This window comes from Macrobrachium nipponense, chromosome 11, assembly GCF_015104395.2.
Source record: "Macrobrachium nipponense isolate FS-2020 chromosome 11, ASM1510439v2, whole genome shotgun sequence".
NCBI lineage: Eukaryota > Metazoa > Arthropoda > Malacostraca > Decapoda > Palaemonidae > Macrobrachium > Macrobrachium nipponense.
The window spans coordinates 39,966,481-39,992,765 of NC_061087.1; the positions used below are offsets into that span (position 1 = coordinate 39,966,481).

The window sequence follows — 26,285 nt, forward strand, 5'->3', positions numbered from 1 at the left end:
TTGCCAAATCGACGATACGAACGCCACGTTCATGCTTTGCTATAATTTCATGTTTTGCTTCCATCGAAATCATTTTCTTGGGTTTTTTCTTATCACCTGCTTTGTCTTTAGCTTTGAGACCCATGGTTAATAATAAAATAGACAAAATAACACGAAAAATAGGCGCAAATACAACGAACTAAACAACGACGTGTTAACATGCAGCACCAACAAACAAACAGACTGAACGCCATTTATCGGTCGCCTATACAACTAACACTCATCGCAAAATCGTATCTCAAATATTTCGTTGTATATCAAAGCTTGTATTTTCGCAAATTTTCTGTTATATCTCAAAACATTCGTATATTAGGGCAATCGTATGTCAAGTTTCCAATGTAATTTTTGATCAGAGAGAGAGAGAGAGAGAGAGAGAGAGAGAGAGAGAGAGAGAGAGAGAGAGAGAGACGCTTTGGCAACAATGGTCTCGGGGATTGACGTAACGTTTATTTGCTGAACAGCATAGGACAGAGAAGTGTTCGTTTCATTAAATACGGCCTCTGACTCATGGCAGGAAATGTTTTGTTGATACTAATATATAAGCCTATTTAAAGATACATTTACTTTAATTAGTCTATATGATACGTAAATAGTAATCAGCTGTTCTTGTAGCCCTCAAGATTTTGCAAAATCACTCCAGGTTGTACATAAAACTTCAAGAATGAGTGTCACCAGAGGATTACAATAGTTTTTACCTTCAAGAACCAGCATTCTTTTATGAAAATACTCCAGGTTGTACATAAAACTACAGGAAACGACATGTAGTGTAAACCAAAGGATTACAAGTAAGGTTTTTATTTTAACTTTTTATTAGTTTAAGACATTTCCAAGCGTCGTTCCGGCTTACGACGATTTTCGGCTTACGACGCGTCTCAAGAACGGAACCCCCGTCGTAAAACCCGGGGACTGCCTGTTATATACATATATATATATGTATATATACATATATATACATATATATACATATATAACATATATATATTATATATATATATATAATATATATATATATATATATATATATATTATACACACACACACACACACACACACACACATACATACATACCCCGTATTCGTGTTCTCCGGATTTGCGGACTCATATCTACCCATTATTTGCAGGGAATTCGTCTATTCGCAGGTTTTTCAGACAATAAATAATCACTAATTAGTGTATTTTGATGTTATTGTCATGACTAAATACATTTTTATGGTAAAAAATGATTTGCTAATTTTCAAAAATTAATATTGATCAATACTGTATTAGTAAGTTTAGTATGATTAAATGATATCGCATAATAACAATAATAATTTCTCTCTCTCTCTTCTTACAGAAGATGTATGTTTTTGGTATGATAAACAAATGATTTACTAATTTTCAAATATTAATATTATTGTAAAGAGCAATCAGTTCATTAAAGAAAATACTACAGTGAGTTAGTAAGAGTTTATTTTATAAATTTAAAAAATTATGTAAGAAGGAAGCAAATCCCAGTCTTCTCTCTCGAACTCCAGGTACTAAAGCTGTCAAATATATCAAGTAATTTGACAGGAGGGAAGGGAGTGTGTTCTCTCTCTCTCTCTCTCTCTCTCTCTCTCTCTCTCTCTCTCTCTCTCCTGAGAAGAGATATTTTTATGATACACATATGTATAATATGTTTATTAATATTTTCAAATGATAATAATAGTAATAACTGTAATTACAAAAATCATATGTGAAAGTATTTTACAGAAATACTACGATAGTTCTCTCTCCTCTCTCTCTCTTTTACAGAGATGTATATTTTTTGTATGATAAATAAATGATTTACTAATTTTCAAATATCTCTCTCTCTCTCAGAGATGTATATTTTTTGTATGAAATAAATGATTTACTAATTTTCAAATATCAATATTAACCCTTTAACGCCGATTGGACGTATTAAACGTTGATATAAATTGACTGTTGGGTGCCGATTGGACGTATGGAAAGTCTATATAAAAAAGTTTCTTAAAAGTTCGTGGAAAAATACTTTTAGGCCTACCAGGTGAAAACTTTTGAATCATGCGCCTTGGGGGATGCTGGGAGCTCACGGATCAAGGCGTTGTTTTGTTTACAATCGTTACCCAGGCGCGCAAGCACAAATTTCTTTCTTCTCGCACTAAAAAACATCAGCGACACATCTCAGAAATTATTTTGTCACTGACATAATTTTTGCACCATTTTATATTAGCTGTTACATGGAGTATTATATATGAAAATGTGCGCAATTTCATGTAGAATACAACTAAAAACAATACATGGTTGTAGCTTTTTTCAGTTTTGAAATATTTTCATATAAATAACAATAAGTGCCAAAATATCAACCTTCGGTCAACTTTTACTCGATGGAAATGGTAGAAAAATGGAATTGTAAGCTAAAACTCTTACATTCTAGTAATATTCAATCATTTACCTTTATTTTGCAACATATTGGAAGTCTCTAGCACAATATTTCGATTTATGGTGAATTTATGAAATAAACTTTTTCCTTACGTCCGCGTGGTAACTTCCGAAAATATCATACATTTTTTCGTCCGATTGTCGTAATGTTTGCACCATTTTAAATTAGCTTTACATAAAGTTTTTTATATGAAAATGTGCGCAATTTCATGCAGAATACAACAAAAATCAACCCATGGTTGTAGCTTTTATCGGTTTTGAAATATTTTCATATAAATAACGATAAGTGCCAAAGTTTCAACATTCGGTCAACTTTGACTCGACCGAAATGGTCAAAAAACACAATTGTAAACTAAGACTATTATATTCTAGTAATATTCAATCATTTACCTTTATTTTGCAACAAATTGGAAGTCTCTAGCACAATATTTCGATTTATGAAATAAACTTTTTCCTTACGTCCGCGCGTAACTTCCAAAAAAATAATAAATTTTTTCATCCGATTGTCGTAATGTTTACACCATTTTAAATTAGCCGTTAACATAAAGTTTTATATATGGAAATGTGCACAATTTCATGTAGAATGCAACTAAAAACAACCCATGGTTGTAGCTTTTATCACTTTTGAAATATTTTCATATAAATAATGATAAATAGAATAAATTCATCCTTCGGTCAACTTTAATGCGACCATAATGGTCAAAAACTGCAAATGTAGCTACAACACTTACAGTCTAGTAATATTCAGTTAATTACCTTGCAACAAACGGGAAGTCTCTAGCACAATATGTCGATTTATGGTGAATTTTTGAAAATGCTTTTTTTACGTCCGCGCGTTACGAATTCATGCATCATTTTGTAATAATATTTTCTCTGTGTTGCCTTGATCGTTTTACAATGTGTTATATACCAAAATTATCACAATCTAGTTTACAATACAATACAACAACAAAAAATTAACTCTTTAGCTTTAACCGTTTTGCTCACAGCGCGATTTGTTTACAATTATATATGAAATTTTTTTCGCGCTGTCATATATCCCAATATTTATATATGAAAATGATATTTTTTTCATTTCTGATGGTTGCATACTAAACTTCAGGCAATGACAAATAAAAGGAGCCAAAAATGAACTCTTTAATCTTGAAAACTAAGCGTGCTGTGATTTTTTGAGAAAAACATTTTTTCCGCTTCGGCGCTCACTCGCAAATGCCGCCGGCATACGGGAGACGATTTTTAAAATACCGCTTCGGCGTTTAAGGGTTAATATAAACAGCAATAATATCAATTCATTAAAGGAAATACTAAAGTGAATTAGCAAGATTTTAATTTATAAATAAAAAGATTATGTAAGAATGAATGAAAATCCATTCTACCCTGCATCTAGTCTTTGAACTCCAGGTAGCCAAGCTGAGATGGCTGGGGTCCAACAGCTGTCAAATATATCAAGTAATGTGACAGGAGGGGGAGTGTGTTGCCCACTCAAGATCATGTACTCTCTCTCTCTCTCTCTCTCTCTCTCTTACTGAGATGAGAGAATTTCTATGGTACATGTGTATGTTTATTAATATTTTTGCCTAATAATAATAATAATGATAATAATTTCAAAATTCATGTGATAGTATTTTTAAGAAATACAATAATCTATCCATTTCACTCTCTTTAAATAAGGATAACCCTCTCTCTCTCTCTCTCTTTTGCCACAAAATACATATGTCCTAGTGGTAACTCTCACCCTCTGTTTGGGCTGGAAGTGTATGTATACAGTATATCTTTTAAGGCATTAAAACATTTTATGGTAAAATAATAATACGTATACAGTACTAGTTTTCAAGAATATTAAGTTTAATGAAATTCAACAATAACAATAAAATTTCTCTCTCTCTCTCTCTCTCTCTCTCTCTCTCTCTCTCTCTCTCTCTCTCTCTCTCTCTCTCTCTTATGTATGTTTATTTGTTTTGTAGTATAAATAAATGATTTAATTTTCAAATAATAAGATTAATAAAAAATGGCGATTCCCAGTCTTTTTATCCACTTGGAGGATGGAGGGCAGGAGAGTAAGTGACAGTTTGATATACGAATTGGCGGAGGGGAAGGAGTTGGAGTCCAGGTCTCTCTCTCTCTCTCTCTCTCTCTCTCTCTCTCTCTCCTCCTCTCCTCTTCCTCTCTCTCTCTCTCTCTCTCCATTATTATTTCTGGGCCTCGAAATCTTCATAAATTCACTTTTGATGGTCAATATATGATGTTGCCAATCAATTTCTTCTCTCTCCTCTTCTCTCTCTCCTCTCTCTCTCTCTCTCGCTCTCTCTCTCTCTCTCTCTCTCTCTCCATTATTATTCTCTGCCTCAGAAATAATTCATAAATTCACTTTTGATGGTCAGATATATGATGTTGCCAATCAATTTCTCTCTCTCTCTCTCTCTCTCTCTCTCTCTCTCTCTCTCTCTCTCTCTCTCTCTCTCTCTCTCTCTCTCTCTCTCTCTCTCTTATTGGCTGTAGGTATATAGTTTTAATGGTAAAATGTTTAAGATGACTTTGAAATTATATTAATAATATAACCTCAAAGATTAATTCTGTAATAGGTTAGTAATTTTAGGTATATTTGAAGTAGGATGTTATTTAAGGTATACATTTGGTATCTGAATTTTAAGATAGGCAATTATAAGCATTTTTAGTAGCGGTTTTAACTATTCGCAGGTTTTAAGCATTCATGGGGGTGTCTGGTACACATCCCTCACGAATACACAGGGAACACTACTGTATTATATTATGTACTATATTGTTGTGGGAGGGTTTGGAATATTTGAAATGAATTCTAAGTGAGGTTGCCTTAGGGCCAACACCCGAAACCCAGATCATAAGCAATAAATGTAACTAGTTGATTACACTCAAGTTGTAATTACATTTAAGACAAAAGAAAATGGAAGGTTGCCAGGAAATCATTTAATGTCTTAATTAGTTTATTTACACTACTATGCAACAACTAGAATTAATCTTGGTAGGTTTATAATCCCAACCTTCAATTGCATACTCCATGTGCCACAGTAATTATAGTTATAAATTAGATAAAATAAATATGGTTAGGCCAAAATCCAACAATGAGACCAACAAGGTTCTTATATTAAATCTTCAGTAATTGGTATCTACAATGAGTTAACTTCTACAATGGTAATGCTTGATGGAACCATAACACGTGGCTTTTGATGACTACCTTTTTCAGAAGTTATCTTGCAGGTGGCAAGGATAGATTTAGTTCTTATAAGGCAAATATTCACAAGATGCAGGTTGCAGAACTCAAAGGCTAGATAACCAGACTTGGGAAAAGATTTCCAGATTAACATTCATATTCTCACTTGAATATAATTAATTCACTGTGCAGGAATGTATTACTCTAGATATAACAAGCATAAGTTTAACAATAAAATAGGGAAAATAATTATTTCACTGAGGAAGATTGTATTACTCTAGATTTAACTATCTCGAGTTGAACACTATAGGGAATGCTTTAACTTGTCACTAAGGAAGTTTAACTATTATTGGACTTTGAGTCATGAGGGAAAATGTGCTTCCTAGTTTTTTGCAGACAAAGCAGCTTTGTTTAGGAAAATGGAAATTTGAAACAAGGAAAAATGAGAGATTCTAATAAAAGAAACAGATGCTGGTGTTAACTGCTAAATCTAGACAAATCTTTAACATCTGTACAGTTGAGCTGGATTGCAATGAGGTTGATTTGGCCAGCTGGTCTAACAAAGCAGGTGTGTTTTTCCTCTCAACTGTGGAGGCCTGAGCAACTCCTCAGGTATCTGGAAGCAATTAACAACCAGCAAAAGGGTCACAGGAAAACGGGTCTTACGGTAAGACTATTTAAAGATCAATCTAGCATGTCAACTCCCTCCATGACTAATTTCCTCCCATTCTGGCATCTCACAAACCGCTCAACTCTCTCTCTGCAGCTTGGGTCAGGGCTACTTCCTTACCCCAGGTCAAGCTAGCCTATCTGAAAGGATTCTAGACTGTATGTTAATGGGTTGGAGAAGCTGGAACAGCATACATTCATAATAATATACATAATAAATAAATTAATATTAGGTAGTACGGTGAAGGTCAAGAAAATGAATGATGTAGAAGTATACATTATTGTGAAACAGGAAGTAATACTACAACAAATTTAAAAAGAAAGCAGTAATTAGATTTTAATATATGTGTAATGATAATCAACATTAGCCTTGTTAGTAACTTAAAACAATTGCCAATAGTATAGCAAAATCAGGCTGCTGTTTGGTGTGAAGGATAGCACAGAATAAATATGCCCAGTATCATGAACCTGATAGAGTTGGCTAAGCGTATGCATTTGGATCTTTATTTGCGACAACTCAGGTTAGTGTGTTTGGAGGCATTACACACAGGTAAATCTAATTAGGATTAGTATTTGTATAAAAACATATTGTAAAAACTAGTTATATGAAACCCATTAAACAGTATCCTTATTCCATGTGAATAGGTGCCAGTTAAACTGAAATGACTCACTGAATCTTGGGCAAAAGGTGGGGAGAAAAGACAGTAGAGCCATCACATCAGGACTTAAACCAATGAGGCAGAGGCCTAGATCAGGAAGATAGAGATGGCATTGCATCAGGCAACCACCCTGACATTTTCACAATGAATGGTACCAGAGGATGTTGATAAGCAATAAAAATCTCTTGGAAAAGCTTGCCTTCATTCTTCAGTTTTGCAGTCCAGCCTCTCAAACTATTATTCGGTAGTGCAGCAGTAGGGATTTATCTCACACTTTCAACTTAAGGTCTTGTACTTCACCTCATTTATTTTCTAAGGTCTCTTATCTTGCTGTCCAACCACTCCAGCTCCTTTTCACTTTCTTCTAGTACTAAATGGCTGGAATTGCCTCAGTGGTGGGGTTTCTAGTCTAAAAGCTATGGCTCAATAAAGCCAAGCAAGAGCAAGATTTTACGTACTATACCAGATGATTTAAGAAGGAAATTGAGTCCAGAAGAGAAGTCTGGTACTCAGGTTAGCACATGGGCAGTGCTAAACACTTGGAAATTAAGTAGGAGAAAATGTCTCTTGGTGTTCTGTGGACCATGGGTTGAGCATGCAGACTAGAACCTTCAACTTTTAAGTGTTCAAGTTGGTGTATTGGGGTGTATGTTTACATGGAATTGGGTTACTTATGATGAATGGTTTTGTATAAAAAAAAAAGTTGTGCTTTAAAAACAATTTCTGTCCCCTCATCATATGAAGTGCTACATGATCAAGAAAAAACTGACTAGGTCTTACCTTATGTGAAAAAGGACTTGCCTGAATTTAATCCTTTTATTTAACACTGTAGTAGTGTTTAAATTTTTCTAACCCTCCTAATTAAAAATGCCACTTCCCCTATTTTTCATGCAACTAGATTTGCAGTATTGTTCTATGTAGGTACTTAACAGTATTACTCATACAGATCACACTTCAGTGAAAAACTACTCATTCAGCCATATTCCATCTTCAGCAAATAGTACCTGTTACTCATCCAGCATAATTTGTACAGGCACACCCTCACTAATCCACTTTAAATATATTTGACTTCCTTCACTAATTTGGCACCGATTTGAAATTCTCTATGCTACTGTAATTGATAATTCTATTTGCCACTGAGTATTGTTTTGGTTGCTGTAGATCTGTTCACACACACACTTCACTGCTGCACTCTCTCATGTAGAGAGACCCAAAAGATCATTGCATGTTGTCCGGCATTTATATATTATTTACTGGTATTAACTCTTAGTTATGGCTACAGTGAGTAAGGAAGTTACCATCACTTTTAGAAAAATCACATTGTTTATGCATGTGTGTGTGTGTGTTCTACATTTCACACATTAAGTAATTATCAATGGTGTGTACGTATAGTATGCTTATAAAGTTCAGTATGGTATTATAATCAATGCTAACACAACATATTTGATAAGAGGAATGGAAAAATTTAATTGTAAAAATAAACTAGATATGTATTCCAACACTAATGTAGGCTTCAAAAGGAGTTTTTACAGGAGGCTACCAATTAAACTAGCAAATATTCAAATAGGAATTTTTAGTTTTTATTCAATTTTTTAATAAGTTACAAAACCATTTTCCAAATATCTCTTCTGTACAAATAGCCGTTTTCCATTTTCATAGTGCCTGGGATTGGGAGTTGGGCATAGGAGCATGGTCAACTGACGAAAGAACAAAATAGAAATTAAGAAAAGAACCATCTCATTGGTGGTAGTTAATATTCTCTAAAAAATCTATAAAAAAAATGCAGTGATAAATAATTGATTATGAAAAAACACTTTTTCCAGTATCAACATATGATCTGCTTATATTTACAGTACTTGAACTTGCTGAAACTAGTTACCATATATACTCGTGTAACACGCGATTTCGCATATCATGCGACCCCCAAATTTTCACCCTTAAAGAATGATTTTATCATGTATCTCACATATCATGTGAGTTAAATTCAAGACCAAATAACAATAGGCTAACCTTTTTTCTTCCTCTTTATCTGTTCCATTTTTTAATTAGGCTAACCCCATTTCCTCCATCTCTTTATCTATCCCATCTTCTAGTTAAGTTTAAAAAAGTAAAAGAGAATGCCAAAAGTATCGTTAGTAATGATATACTTGTTTTAAAAACATACAGCCAGAAACAGCTGATTTGCTATGGACAACCGAATATAATAGCTGCCTTTTTGCTTGCATTTCAACCATTGTACAATAGTAATAAATTACCGTAATTAAGTTACAAATGACATTGAGGAGAATAGGACTGATATATTTTTACATTACTATATCCTTACTCGCTATGTAGAAAAGATTGGCAAGGGCATATACTGCTAAATTTAATCTGTAAGTTGTAGCTGAAGTTGAAGAAAGAATGTTGAGCTGCTAACGACTATTATCCTGTATTGGCAACATGGATGAAACTCACAAACTTTGGTATAATACCATCAAACTTGACTGTAAACAAAATTTGAGAGAAACGCATTTCAATCAAAACTATTGGGCATGAAAGAACACATCTTACTGTTTTCACTCCAATAAAAGATAAATACGTAAAGCTCATAGTACCGTATTCTGATGAGATCAAGGGAAAGTATTGAACGGAATCTGTTGATTTTTGTTTATGCAATAAACATGCCCTCTGCACCATATACAAAAAAAAAAAAAAAAAAAAATTTCGTTCACAAATGATACGTTTTTAAGTGATATTTCAACTTGAAAACACTTCAAATAACGTAAAATAACCTTGTCCCATATAAATAGAGTAACTTGAGATTCATTTGTTCTAACTAGAAGCAAGAAATTCGCTCTGATTTGAGTTCAATACAGCAAAAACTTAATGCGCAATCACCCTCAAGCTGATTTCCAAACAAAAACATTGATTGCTATGTTTGTATTTATAATACAAACAAATAGTAATATGAAAATACATATACAGTGGTCCCCCCGTATTCACGGGGGATGCGTACCAGACCCCCCCGCGAATAGTTAGAACCCGCGAATGTTTGGAACCCCTATGAAAATGCTAAAAACAGCCTATTTTGTTAGTTAAAACTCAAGAAAAACCCACTAAAAATGTTCATACATGGTTTTTTTAATAGTTTTATCACAAAAAGTGCATTTTATGATGAAATTCATCAAAAAAACCAGGAATTTGTGGATATTTACCATAGAAAAATACCGCGAATTTTACGCGAATGATGCAGGGAAACGTTCCCGAGAGAAATCCGCGAATGTGTGAGTTCGCGAATCTGGAGAACGCGAATGCGGGGGGTCCACTATATGTATATATATATATATATTATATATATATATATATATATATATAATCATATATATATATATATATATATATATATACACATACACACATATACACACACACACACACACACACATACACACAGGGGTTCTGTTCTCAACAGGGTGCTTATAGATGAAAACTGCCATTAACCAAAACTTGGTGATATATGGCACCGATATCAAATTAATGGCACTGATAACCGGAACTCGGCGCATTATAGTGCCGTAAATCTCTGATTTTATGGGGCTAGACAAGCGTCATAAAACCGGATTGCCATTAACAGAGTCTGCATATAACCGGGGACTACTTGTGTGTGTGTGTGTGTGTTGCTTGAACATAACAGCCTAAATAGAAAAAATAAACATAGTAAAATGACTTTAATCCATACAATACCTATATTAAGAATAAGAAAAAACATTTTTCACATTGCTTCAGATATGAAAAGTACTTTTAACAAGACAGTTATGAAATTTTAAGCACTTGGGTCTCCTCTGAAGAATTTGTTCATGAATTAAAGGTGAAAATTTTAGCAGGGTAAGTTAAAGAAACTGGACAGCTAATTGTTAAGATACCTAAGGAAATCATTGAAAAGTATGTGCACTTGTGGTCCAAGGGATGCCGTAAAGATCTTTTATTTGTAGTGTGCTGCTCAAGGTACAATGCAAGCAGTACCCATTTGCTGGGTTGAAAATAAGTGACTACTTGCAAATGTGTGGATTTGAAAAGGGTCTATAACCATGGTATTGGTTGAGTTTGTAGGAGGGAGCCATTGTTTGCTTCTTGAGTTTGTAGAAGGGAACCATTGTGTGCATCTGCCAGCTTGTATATGATTGACAGTTGATAGGCACATCCATAGGGTGTTTCTTGATCATGTTTTGCATATGTCACGTTATGGAATGTTAAGTAATAAAATAACAATTTAGTCGTTAAATCTTATGATGCTTTTTATAATGATTTTACTGCTTAATTTATGGTGAATATAGTATTATTGTATATGTTTAATTATACATAAATCCAACTTTCATTTTATAAAAAATGTATACTAAACATTTATGTAAAGATACCTTGATTCCAACCAGCCTTGAGCCCCAAGGAGAGCATACATTTTGAGGCTATAGTAAGTGTACTATGTAAAACTTCAGTCAGTGCATTTTTCAAGATTGGTAATATCTGTTTTGCACCCACACCACCACCACCACCACCACCACCACCCCAGGAGAGCATTTATTTTGAGGCTGTAGTAAGTGCTCTCTGCAAAATGTGAGCAGTGCATTTTCCAAGAATGTCTTGCTACATTATAAATTATTTTTCCCATTTATGTATTGATTTTAAAAATTGTAAGTAGTTGCACGGTACTACTACTTGATATCCATGCGTGAAGTGAACTAAATTAATAACTTTTAAAAACTATATATTTTGAGTTGTGATCTCCTATTATGCCAAGGATGGTTACATCTTCTACATTAAAGCAACCTGAAATGGAGTCTTAGGACTACAGTTATCAGTAAAGATTAAACCTAAGGTCATTTAAGTGACATTTCTTCCAAAATACATTGCCCAGTACTTCTGGTTTAGCATTGAGTAAATTCACATTTGTTATTAAATTTTTTTTTTCTTTTACTGGTTCCATTAAAGCTTTTTTTATATGTATTGCTTTCTCACATCCACTTTGCTGAATTTCAAGTGGTTTCATGCACAGTTGCCATCCTTTATAAGTGCATGATCATATATTATTATATGAAAGCTAGATACTAACATCTTGAAAGTGACCAGGCACTGTAATGATCTACATTGCTATTGCTGCACATAGGATTTGGAAATATTAGCATCCAAACCTTAATGGTTTCTGCATTCGTACCTTGGTATGTTCCTCTTAAACATCATTCCTCTTGGTATATATTATTAGAAGGTGTAATTCTCAAGTAGGTAGCAGTATCCTTAAGTCACTTTTATCTTGTTTAAAAAAAATTCAAAATCTCTTTATTACCAAGTTTTAGTTCAAAATTAGTATTTGAAAAGAGTATAGTTGGAGCAGAAGTGAAAATTATGGTATTGGTATTAGAACAAAAAAAGAAAAAAAAAGAAACAGGTGAATTAGAATACCTTAACCCTTTTTACAGCAGGGCAGAAAGAGAGAGATAGATGCTGCTGTGGTTGTAGCAGGTTTTTGCAGGGTGTGGGGATGTAATGACTTACTGCAGTATTTGGGTATTGTAGTACAGAAAAATTTTAGATTTTGAGTCACATGGATGTAGATATTATTCAAAATAGTACAGTATCCTCTAATTTCTTGTCTGTAGTTAAATGACCATGATAAATAGTAAAACTTGCTGGAGTATTCTTGGTAGTCTTTGCCAAACCCTTAGGCTTCTGTATTCTGTCATGATTTTACTTGATTATGTGAAGAGTACAGTCAATTTTTTATGTTTGATGAACTAATTTTGTGGAGCATAAAGGATGTGTGGTCTAATGGAATAGGTTTTTGAGACCCATTTGTATAAGGAAAAATTAGCAAATTTTACACTAGTAACACTTCTTGGTATTGCTTGCCAAGGACAGTTAAAGAGGCTTTGGTGCTGCAACTGTATTTTTGAACCTTTCCCTTACTTTGCTGAATATTGTGTTTGTTTCATCACAACCCCATTAATTATATATATGACCACATTTGCAGTCTCAGTTGTTCCCAAACTCGTGTTTAAGCCTTACTGCACATATACCACTTGGACCCATAGATATGCATCAGTCAGTTTGCAGCACTGTCAACACTAGTTGTTAAGTTCCAGTGTATGTCCTCTCTGGAGGACTGACTATTTTCAGTGTCATTCTAATAATTTTCCAGTTTGCATGAACTATTTTTTAGTTTCCTTTGTCAGTGTACCTTTGTCACATCTGAACAGGTTATTTCAGTTGCCAATATTTTGGTTTGTCAAATCATCATCAAGACAGCACAAGTGACAGTATATGAATCAGAACAGCATAAAACTTTATAAAGATACCTGGGACACTCAGCAAGTACAGGTGGGAGTGTTTAGTTATAAATGTTAAAGCCTGGGATTGTATATCAGTTGTGGTAAGTCAGATCTTGTGCCTTTCACAAGAGCTATGTACAATACTTTGGTATGGACTTTACATGGAAGCAGCGTTGGGTTTTGCTACAGAGAACAGAATTAGCAAGATTGCCTCCTTGATCCAGTACAGTAGTTTTGATACCATTCGGATCATAGTCAAGTTGTGGCAATCCTTCAAAGACCTGTTGCTTCAACTCCATTTTATAAAGTCATGGCTAGTCATTTTATAAAGTCAAGGTTAGTCATGTCTACTGGATAAATATCCAGTCATAGCCTTATTGGTCTTCTTAAGGATCTTCATTGGTGACAGGATTCCAGTAACCTATCAGTAGTGGTTCTTGGGGTCCCTCTCTTCCCAGAGATATTGATATCTACAGACAAGTTGAATCATGGTTGGAGATTAACATACTGGATCATCATCAGAGGGGACTTGACGTTTCAGGACAGTGGATAATACATCGACTTCCTCAGGTTAAAGGCTGTCTTGTTTAGCCTCATAAGCATTTGTTCACTTAGCAGAAAGAAGAGTAGGTGTGATGATTGCCAGTTGACAGATGGTGGCAAAGATAAAAAATCTGGGCAGCACAAATGAATGCGAATATCTGAATTCTGTGGGGACACACCATTGGTTGGTTTGTTTGGGACATGCCTAAACCAAAAACCTGGCATGTACTGTTCAGATTCATCATCATAGAAGGTAGATGCAATGTTTTACCCTTTGGATGATGTACATTATGGTTTCCTGTGTTTAACCACTTAAGATAGATGTTGAAGAACAAGAGAATGACTTGATAGTTCCCATTTGGCTGTAGCAAGAGTGCTTTGCAGTGGTATTTTCCAAAAGAGTGCTTTGTACAGCTATTTTCCGAAAGAGTTATTTGCAGAGCTATTGTCCATGATGGCAGATAAATCCAGAAGTCTGTCAGCCAGGAAAAATGTCTAGGAACCATAATTCTACTACATGCAGTGATCATCTTCATGCATTGAGGTAATCCAGTAAGCACTCAAAAGTAAGAGATATTTCCCATAGCCATCACAAGTGAAACCATTTCTGTCAATTTTTCGGTGAAGTTGATCTAGAAATTTTCACCTCTTTTAACCTTTTCGAGTTTTTGGGTGGAGGACAGATTTACTCATGGTGAGCATCAGTATTGCCCGCCATCCATGTGAAGGAATCGGGTGGTTAACCCTTAAATGCCGAGCCGGTATTTCCGAAAGTGTCTCCCGTATGCCGGCGGCATTCGCGAGTGAGCGCCGAAGCGGAAAAAGTTTTTTTTTTTTTTAAACCACAGCACGCTTAATTTTCAAGATTAAGAGTTCATTTTTGGCTCCCTTTTTTGTCATTGGCTGAAGTTTAGTATGAAACCATCAGAAATGAAAAAAATATCAATATCATATACAGGGGGTCCTCGAGTTTACGACGTAGATCCGTTCTTACGATGCATCGTAACACGATTTTCAGCGTAAGTCTGGAACATTGAAAAATACCACATGATTTAATGTAAATACCTATCAATAACAACGAGAGAACAATTCCTTACCTTTATTAGTTTGATTGGCTTGCACACTGGAGAGGAAGCTGCGGTGCTGGAGAGACTGGGGGAGGTTAGTGAAGAGAAAAAGAACCTCCAGAAGTTGCTGGAGATGCTGAGGCAGATGATTCTTGAGGTGAGGCAGAACATACTAGTACTGGAGAACATGGTCTTCCAACCAAAGCACCAATAACCTTTCCATTTCAATTATTAGACCACTACGCTGCTTAGTTATCACTGTCGCTTTCATAGGAGCAGATCCTTTCACATGTTCAACGATGCGCTCTTTATCTTTGATAATGGTAGCAACGGTCGAACGGCTAAGGCCAAGCGAGCGGCCAATGTTTGTTGGCGTTTCTCCCTTCTCAGATCGCTTTATAATGTCCACTTTAATTTCCATGGTGATGGCCTTTCTTTTCTTCGATGCACTACCATCAGAAGAGTCCGCCTTGCGCTTGGGAGCCATAACAAAGAGCAAAAAGTTACAAAAACGATACAACACGAGGGAGAGAGAGGCAGTGTAAACAACCAAAATGGCGTATGGGCGAGGACTGAGCGTAGCGAAGCGACGCCGTCCTCTCCCCCACAAAGCGTATTCTTCCGCCGTGCGCCTGGAACTAGTTCGCGTTTGTTTACGTTGCTTACGACGCTAAACCGCGTAAGACGGAACGACGCAAAATATTATTTTTTATATTTTTATGGGGGCGCGTTCGTAACCACGAAACATCGTAAGTCGAGACCAGCGTAACCCGAGGACTTACTGTATAGATATTGGAATATATGACAGCACGAAAAAACATTTCATATATAATTTTATACAAATCGCGATGTGAGCAAAACAGTTAAAGCTAATGAGTTAATTGTTTTTTTGTTGTATTGTACACTAAATTGCAATGATTTTGGTATATAACAAATTGTAAAACGATCAAAGCAACACAGAGAAAATATTATTACAATATGATGCATGAATTTATAATGAGCGGATGTAAAAAAAAATAGTTTTAAAAAATTCACCATAATTCGAAATATTGTCCTAGAGACTTCCCGTTTGTTGCAAAATGAAAGTAATTGATTGAATATTACTAGACTGTAAGTTTTGTAGCTTACAATTGCAGTTTTCGACCATTTCGGTTGAGTTAAAGTTGACCATAGGTTGAATTTTTTCTATATCGTTATTTATATGAAAATATTTCAAAAGTGATAAAAGCTACAACCATGGGTTGTTTTTTGTTGTATTCTACATGAAATTGCACACATTTTCTTATATAAAACTTTATGTAACGGCTGATAGAAAATGGTGCAAACATTGCAACAATCGAACGAAAACATTTCTGATTTTTTCGGAAGAGTTACTGCGCGGACATAAGGAAATTTTTTTTTTCATAAATTCCCCATAAAATGAAATATTGTGCTAGAGACTTCCAATTTGTTGCAAAATAAAGGTAAATGATTGAATATTACTAGAATGTAATAGTTTTAGCTTATAATTGGGTTTTTTTACCATTTCGGTCGAGCCAAAGTTGACCGAAGGTTGAAATTTTAGCACTTATCGTTATTTATATGAAAATATATCAAAACTGTTAAAAGCTACAACCATGGGTTGTTTTTTGTTGTATTCTACATGAAATTGCACACATTTTCATATATAAAACTTTATGTAATGGCTAATATAAAACGGTGCAAACATTACGACAATCGGATGAAATAATTTCTGATTTTTTCGGAAGAGTTACTGTGCCGATGGAAGGAAAGAGTTTTTCTTCTAAAATTCACCATAAATCGAAATATTGTGCTAGAGACTTCCAATTTGTTGCAAAATAAAGGTAAATGATTGAATATTACTAGAATATAAGAGTTTTATCTTACAATTGCGTTTTTCGACCATTTCGGTCGAGTCAAAGTTGACCGAAGGTTGATATTTTGGCACATCGTTATTTATATGAAAATATTTCAAAACTGATAAAAGCTACAACCATGGGTTGTTTTAGTTGTATTCTACATGAAATTGCGCACATTTCCATATATAAAATTTATGTAACGGCTAATATAAAATGGTGCAAAGATTACGACAATCGGACGAAAAAATTTATGATTTTTTCGGAAGAGTTATCGCGTGGATGGAAGGAAAAAGTTTTTTTCATAAATTCACCATAAATCGAAATATTGTGCTAGAGACTTCTAATTTGTTGTAAAATGAAGGTAAATGATTGAATATTACTAGAATATAAGAGTTTTAGCTTACAATTGCGTTTTTTTACCATTTCGGTCAAGTTAAATTTGACCAAAGGTTGATACTTTGGCACATCGTTATTTATATGAAAATATTTCAAAATTGATAAAAGCTACAACCATGGGTTGTTTTAGTTGTATTCTACATTGAAATTGCACACATTTCCATATATAAAACTTTATGTAACGGCTAATATAAAACATTACGACAATCGGATGAAAAGATTTCAGATTTTTTCGGAAGAGTTACTGCACGGACATAAGGAAAAAGTTTTTTCATAAATTCACCAGAAATCAAAATATTGTGCTAGAGACTTCCAATTTATTGTAAATTGAAGGTAAATGATTGAATATTACTAGAATATAAGAGTTTTAGCTTACAATTGCGTTTTTTTACCATTTCGGTAGAGTCAAAGTTGACCGAAGGTTGAAATTTTGGCACTTCGTTATTTACATGAAAATATTTCAAAACAGATAAAAGCTACAACCATGGGTTGTTTTTTTGTTGTATTCTACATGAAATTGCACACATTTTCATATATAAAACTCTATGTAATGGCTAATATAAAATGGTGCAAAAATTATGTCAATGTGACGAAATAATTTCTGAGATGTGTCGCAGATGCTTTTTAGTGCGAGAAGAAAGAAATTCGCGCTTGCGCGCCTGGGTAACAATTGTAAACAAAAAACAGCTTGATCCTTGAACTCCCAGCATCCCTCAAGGTGGGTGATTCAAAATTTTTTGCCAAGTAGACCTATAACTATTTTTCTGCGAATTTAAAAAAAAAAATTTTTGCGTTGACGTTTCATACGTCAGTTTGGCACCCAACAGACCATTTTAGTCGACGTTTAATATGTCCAATCGGTGTTTAAGGGTTAAATAGGTTCCAATACTTCTATGGCCCATAAATTCATTAATGGCAACTTTTAGACAAGCCAAGTTCAAGGAAGCAGGCAGCTCATGAGTTAGTTGTGATCTTGACTTCAAGGGAGCATGTAGTACTGCCTCTCTCTCTCTCTTTCACATGACATCTTTTTATAAATTTGCTCATAAATATCCCCAGGGGTTGCTGTTGGTTTTAGTTCTTATCTTTTATGATAGTATGTCATTTATAACTCTAATTTTGCAAAGAAATATAAGAAAAGACGTATAATCCAAAAATGTTACTTCATCTTCGATCTGTGTAGATTTACCGAAAAATTTTACAAGAAATATACTTTAATTCTTGTCTCTTTTGGTATTTTATGAGCTATAATTATAATTTTACAAAATAAAATAAAAAACTTATTACAAAAAGCATGTACTATAACTTGGTAGAATTTACCATTGTCTTGTAGAAGATAGGATACACCTTGTGCATTTGCATACCTTTCTCTTTCCATTGATTTTTTTTCTTAAATTGACTGATTTGATGTGGTTTTTTTCTTAAATTGACCGACCTCAAGTTTCCTTGGCCTGGGGTGCAGCATATTGATTTTTTAGCCTGGTTCTTAAAAGGTTAACATTATTGGATGTTGTCAGTTTCCACCATCAGTGAATATTCAATGGTATTTAAACTTCCTGGGGTTCATTTCTGTTTTTCAATAGATTGAAGAGACTGAGGAGATGGTTTATTGTGAGTCATGAACCATTCGAATTGGAATCTCAAACTGAAGACAGTTTTTGTCATTGCAACATTCAAAATGGATCAGCAAGGTTCACACACGGTGAAAAATTCACGTATGCTAGAGGTTGGTTGCCAATGTGGGCTCTATGCAACTGACTTGGTAGAAGCGACCCAGTTGTCAAGTACTATTTATCATCCCTTTCCAGTCCTCCATTGTTAGTTATGAAGATGACCTTATGCTCTGCCTAGCAATGGTTGTCAGGTTTTATTTGAGGAGGACTCAAGAGATGCAACACTAGAATGTTTCTGTCTATAGAGCAAAGGATGAGGGCAAGAGAACCTACAGCAATGTTTGAAAATGAGGCAGAATGAGTAATAGTGCAAGTCCACAAAATCAGTCCATTGCCCTCAAAAATCATTTGGTATTATCGTGCTATTTTGGATTTAGACATTTGGCAGCCATTTTAATTAACCTGTTGAGTGTCACCAATGAGCATGTCTCGGTTGCCCACCCCTCATATCACACCACTTTTGACATAGTAAATTGTTTTCCTTTGAAGGCTGGTGGCACACTGATCAAACTCAAATGTACTTTTATACAAATTTTGGGAACATCATTTGGTAACAGTACAAGTTAAATTAGAGATAAATGGCAACTGTGTCTTCTCCCAGAGCCAACAGGCATATGCAAATTTTCCCAGGTACTTGGCAGCTCTGCCTCTCAACATTAGTAATTCAGTTATGTACTGTTTATGATTGATCTGATTTTCTTGAAATATTTTAAATTTTATAACAAAAAACTAGTATTTTCCATACAGATCTGTCAGTCTCAAAGTGAATTCTTTCACATCCCCACAAAGATATTTAATTTCCAAATGATACAAAATATGAGGTGACTGCGCTTGTTGGTTGTTAGGACGTGCTATTTGACGGTTAAAAAATGTTTGCTTGTTAAACAAAAGGCTGAGTCTGGAAGCATTCAAGACTGTGAATATGGTCATGTATATGATTGATAGTTTGTATAACATACTTGGTGGTGTGCTAATAAACAGATTTGCTCACTGTTTATTCAGATCAAGAACTCTTGGAAAAAACTAATGTTGCCCCATTTGTTGATTTACTTATGGATAAAGGTAAATATTTCACTTGAATTTAGAATAAAAATCAATGTGTATTGTATGTCAGATAAGATATGTTACAATTTCTTTAGTTTCTCTCTCATTTTGTTAGGATTGGTTAAAGCTTATGGCTGAATTTTATTTATGGAAAGCTCATAATAGTTCAAGGGTCCATCATATGAACTAAATTTATGACAATGATTAAGAAAACTATGTGCATAGCATTTTTAGGGAAGCCCAGGCATAGCTAGCCAGATTACTAGTAAGATGAAAGTTCTATTATATTGTAAAGGAAGGTTAGCCACACCCTGATTATTTTACTGAAGCAAACTTAGATTCAAACTTTAATTCACTTGAAAAAATTTGTTGTAGGCCAGTTTTATTCTGTTAATAACATGGAGCCATTGGTTGGTCCATTAAAATTTGGTTATGGTCCAATATGGCCGTAAGAATGTACTGATTGTGATGGGTTTTCATATTTTCTTGGAAGGTTATCATTGATCAAATTTAGATTTTATGAGCTTTTAACAAATACTTTTCATTTTTATGAAACTTCATGAGCAGGATGTAAATGGAACAAAGACTATTCCAAAAAATTGGTGGAATCATTGATTACCATGCCTAGTTTACTTCAGGTCTTTATCTTAAATCTTGTTATAATAAATTCTTAGTGGCCTTTCTTCAGAGGTATTGAAACATTGCTGAGGTTTGTTTCAATCTGACAAGTGAAGTCAGTGTAGCATTGTGATTTTGCATTTTCCATAGAGAAGGAAATATTTATAGGGAAAGTTAATAGGTGAGTTATAATACAGGAGAGTGAACATTCCATCACAGGGTTTGATTTTTCTTGTACAGGTTATTTAGAATATCAGTTAGAAAATAAATTCATAGCAACATACCTTTGGTAAGGCTCCTTGGTTTTTACTGTAGGTTATCTGAAATATGCTTGTTATTGATTATTTTAGGGTTCAGGTATATATTTCAAGAAATACACAGCTTCATAGTTCTGTAGCTTTATCTGAATTGTGTATATTTATTTACTTTGCAGAGTTTATGGAATTCTGCAAATTGTTTGCTATAACGATGGGAACATGTGCAATAAGGAAATCTGTGTTATTTATCTGGAAAGTGTGATATTACCAAAACAATATTTTTGTTTTGGGAAGCCCAGTTTTCATTATCTATAATTTTTTTTGACAGATGTCATGTATGGGTCCATGATATTAAGCCTTTTTAGGGGAATGTTTTTAAGTTTTAACTATTGCATTTGATTATCCATTGTATGTTTATTTTGACATTTTGATGCTTTCTTTATTTTTAACATTACCACTGCTTTTCATGCACATTAGTATTTAATTACTGAATGAAAAAATTGTGCTTCATTTTTAGATTATCAATTTTTTATTGGTTTTTTCTTTTGAGAGTGAGCATGCATGTGAAATCAGTAAAACATTGTAGTTTGATGGGTTATTAAGCTAACATAGATACTTAAAGCACCTTTTCTAACCCTTTGCAAAAGCACAGGTTTGTTCCTAGATATTAAATGCATGACTAATTAATGGGGCCTTACAAAGCTTGCATGAACTAACACTTGGCTCTCTTTTGTTCCAGGATCTCTCTCTCTCAGGAACTCCTCCCACTGGGGGTTTTGCTCAACCCATGACTACCCCCACCCCGCGCAGACGACCTCTCAAACACGTATGATAATGCTCGTTAAGTGGGTCATGGCTGGGTAGCGATTTGTGTCCAGAATAGATCACGGTTGCCATTTGACCACATGGAACAGCTCATTTTTATTGTGTAATTTCTGTCAAATCTAAATCTTTGTAGTCCTTATGGTTGGACTGTTGGTGCTAAATCATTTTGTAATTTCTTCTCAGGCGCATTGAAGACAGCACTGCCTTCATGATCCTACAAAAGAAGTGATGCAGAGCAGGTGATAACCGGCTGATCAACATCTCTACACAGTATGTGAGAAGGTTGAGCAGGATGATGTGCTGACTGGACAACATATTGTTAAACAGTAGCTACAGGTGCCTGTGTTTTGGAATTTTGAATTTGAAGAAAAAGAATTAACCACTTCAGACCAACAACATTGTTACTTAAGTCTAAACCGAAAGTACAAATCAGTGTGCAGTTGTTTTAAGCAGCTAACATATGCAATCTTATCTTAGGAAGTGGCTCTAGCATTTCCCATTTATTTTTTGTACTTTTTTGTAGTTGAAACATCACCATGTATTTTTTTTCTTCTTTACAGGCTTTTTAAATAATGAAGGTTGCTATTTATTGTGTAACTTCTTGGATTATCTTTCTCAAAGGATGATACTAAAGAAATGTCTTCCATGCCACATTTTGTAGTGTATAGTGTTACCATAAAGCAGTTCAACAATTTTGACAACAGGTGATTTCTACAGTGAAAAGTAATTGTGGCATCATTTTATTAATGGCTCATGTAAATGTTTTGCAAGAATTTTTAAAAATTGGTTTTGGAACTTGCAATTTCAAGTATTAGACCAAATGATGATAACCAATAATAGTTTTATTTATTTATTTATTTTTTTTGGAAGCTAAGGAAATGTATTTACATTTCAAAAGTTGGTGCTATCTAGATTGACTATCTGTGTGAAATTATTATTGAAATATTCCTTCAGACAGACTGCCAAAGGGAATGTAATTATTTTGGGGTAGCAGAAAAGTTCACTATTAACAGAAATATTCTCATATTGTAAAAATTATTTTAAACTTATTTTTGTGTTGAAGTAAATATACAATGATTATCATAGTTTATTCTTTGCTATGTGACTCCCAATGAAACCATGGTGTCGTGATTTCATAAAGTATACTTGTCCTAACATCCATTCCATATCTAAATTGTGTTGACGATGATGTTGAAAGTCGTGCCTATTGTTTTGTCCAAAGTTACTTCGCATTGAATACCAGATATTTTAAGTAGGTTTTTATATATCTCTATTTTTTGTAGAAGTTTGGTATTTCTCATATGGAAAATGAGAATTCTGAAATTGAACTTCTTTGGAAATTCAATGACCATTATTTTATTTATGGTCACTGAATTTGCAGAGCAACAGAACAGTGAGGCTAGTTGCCTTTGTCTCCATTATTAGGTACATTTTTTTCCAAGTTTTGGAAATCTGATCCTGTGTCCTAACTTGGTATGTTAAGTAAAACTTTGTATCAGTTGTTTGCACAGAATTATTCTAGTTGCTAAGCAGTCTGGAATATTTAGCAATTTTCAGCATATCACTGTCCATTTTGCAAAATTTATACCACAACAGAGTATTAGTTTTTATTAATAAAATGTAAATAAAGTACAGTATGGAAAAAAAATGTCCAATAGTATTTCATAGATTTTTTGGCTAGCCCTAAAAAGTTCCAGATTTCAACTGTAAATCAATTATACTGTTTAATTGTGATAGTAATGATGAATATTTATCATGTGAATAGTTAGATTTCCCTTCAAAAAAACAATGACTTTAATTTACACCATCAAAATAAGTGGAAAATGTAGAAGTGTTGAACTGATGCGACCTGCTTAGTTAAAGTTTATTTTTCAGGGTCTTGTATGTTGTATTTGTACCCATTAGATGTTTAGTAAATAATCCAAATTTTGTTGTGCAAGCATCATTGTCAGAAATGAGATTCTCTTTTTTTTTTTTTTTTTTTTTTTTTTTTTTTTTTTGAAAGTCTCCCTCTCTCCCTCTCTTTTTTATGATGTTGGACTGGACCATCTAAGGTTTAGTGTACCTGTTATTTCTTATGAGGTATTTTGTTTTATCCCCTCATTCTTGTAAATCTCATATTTTTTCCACATCATAAATGACTGTCGTTTTATATTTATATATATAAAAGTATATATTTACGTATAAACTATGTAAAGCAATATGTCTCTGATCCAGTGTCGTTTTTTTAGTCTTTGACTACACATATAATTTATTCTTATTGTCATCATGTATAATGCATTATCATTGAGAGAATGGATTTAGTTTTGAATAATTGTATATTAGTAGACTTGATTGTACAGTTTTTTGTTTCTGTAAGTCCATTTTAATTTTTGTTTTCATTTATCCATTATAGTCTTGCTTAAGTAGTACAGCACTCAAGATTAGCTAGTATGCCCTGACAATATTCACAAGTGCCCATTCAGTGTCATTTAAAGAATTTAGTCTTTTATATATATATGTACATATCTAGTTGACAGGTAAGCTGCAGAAGGTTCACTACTTTTTTGTCACTCGGTCTCTCCATTACTTGTTACTAATATCTACCAAACTCCTTTATGTAATTGCTTATGACTTGGATATTTTTCATTTACAGGGTTCTTGTAGTATCAAATTTTATTCTCAAGGATGATCGGTAGGCAGGCTAACCAATATAATAAAAGACCAATTTATTGTAGATGCCTCATAATTGTTTAGTATTTTCCTTTTATTATATTTGCCTCCATTGGCTGTGTTGTTGATCATGTTCAAAATTGGATAGAAATGCTTTAAAAAATGTATTTTAGGGATTATTTATTGGTTGTTAGTAATACTGTAGCTTTTGAAAAGTCATTTAATTCTTTTGATTAACACCAGCAGTTGTGTAACATCTTGAATAATTGTTTTGTGACTAGAAAGATCTAAAGAGTAGGAAAATGTATTTGTATTGTTTAATAAATGTAAAGATTTAAGAATGGAATAATATACACTTTCCATTAAGCATGCAGTGCTCAAGGTAATTTTCATTGTTAATTTACCCTTCAAACCTTTTTCTTATTCCTAGTGTGAGAAAGCTGCAAGTGAAAACTCAAATTTTGTCAAAAAAAAAAGAAAAAAAAAATCGGGTCACTCATAACACACAGATGTATAATGTCCCGTTTCACTCAGAACACGTAGATACATAGTCCGGTTTCCCTCAGAACACTTGAATACAAAATGTCAGTGTTTAAGTTCTTTCTGCAAGTGTTCCTTATTATGATCATGTCAGTGTTCATAATACAGGCAGTCCCCAGTTATTGGCAGACTCTGTTTATGGCGATCTGGTTTTATGGCATTTGTCTAGCGCCATAAAATCAGAGATTTATGATGCCATAATGGGCCAAGTTTCGGTTATCAACACCATAAGGTGTCAGTAATAGAGTTAGGCACCATTAACCGAAATGAGGTGCCATAAGCCCCATAAATGCTGAGTTTCGGTTAATGGCAGTTTTCACTTACCACCTTGCCGGAACGGAAACCACGCTGATAACCAGGGACTGCCTGTAATGATTTTCCTAGAAAAAAACATTGTCATAGCATTATGCAGTAACAGCTTCTAATATTCTTATCCATCAGACTGAATTCTTTACTGCTTTGTTCATGTTTATCTTTGAAAATTGATTTATGGTGGTCTGCAGTTTTGGGCAAAAAAGGAATTAAATTGGAATTTATTTTCATAGGACTGTAATTTCCCTCTACTCAAATCATTTGCAATTAATCATTCATTTCATAATCATGATTGTTACTCTTCTCTGTAGTATTATCTCATCTTTATATCAACATTTTCTGTCTTTGTACTTGTAATTATGTGATGTGTCTTATGTGTGTGTTGTACATAAAATTAAAGTGGCGGCTATTTATATTCCACCTATGGAAATTACCCCTTACTCTTTAAGAAAATTATGTCCTGTGAAAGATAAAATCAGTTGTATGTTGTGAACTTTGTCCAAGCTTTCTTGTTTCTACAAGAGTTTTTGTAAAATCAACTTCTTCTGTTACTGTCTGAACATTCCAGTATTTCTCTTGATTACAGGCTGTACTATGCATCGAATTTCTATATAAATAATGTAGGCTATAATTCATATATTGTCTTCCATAAATGGTACTGTTATTCGTTCAATCAGGAATGAACTATTTTTCCGAAAGATAGTGAATAAAAAAACTTTGGATTGATTTTTTATTTCTTCCTTAACACTTTGTTCAAGGTAATTTTTGTAATGTTTATTACCTGCTAGTGCATGTTGATAGTAGCTATCATTTGTAACCAGTGTAATAGGGAGGATCCTCACAGGAGGAAAGAGCAAAAGAGGTGATCCTAGCAAGGCTACGTATAGGACACACAAGATTCTCACATGGTCACTTGATGTCAACACCACATGCTGACCCAGTGAAATGTAACAGATGTCAAACACCCATGACAGTACAGCATTTGCTTGTTGAGTGCCCAAATGGACCCAGCAAAGATCTACGTATTTATCTGCGGAGTTCGGAAATGAAAAATATTCTTGCGGAAAGCAGGGATTTTTCAATTAATAAAATCATAAATTTTTTAAATAAGACGGGTTTCTCAAATAAAGTAATTTTTTTTTTTTTTTCTTCTTCTTCTTCTTCTCAGGATTGATCCCTGAGAACCAGCCCGAGAAGAGTCTACTTGAGACTCAGAGGTCTGGA

General features: G+C 33.9%; 1 protein-coding gene across 1 annotated transcript in view; it reads left to right on the forward strand.

Moving 5' to 3' along the window:
• LOC135205457 (protein ECT2-like) overlaps positions 1–25,783 on the forward strand; it is a gene marked incomplete in the record, with an annotated part of 325,317 nt that extends 299,534 nt beyond the window's left edge. Inside the window, 2 exon segments of the mRNA XM_064236064.1 lie at positions 21,472–21,558; positions 21,741–25,783. Coding sequence (XP_064092134.1) covers positions 21,472–21,558; positions 21,741–21,749 — 96 coding nt within the window.
• Between the last annotated feature and the right edge of the window lie 502 nt (positions 25,784–26,285).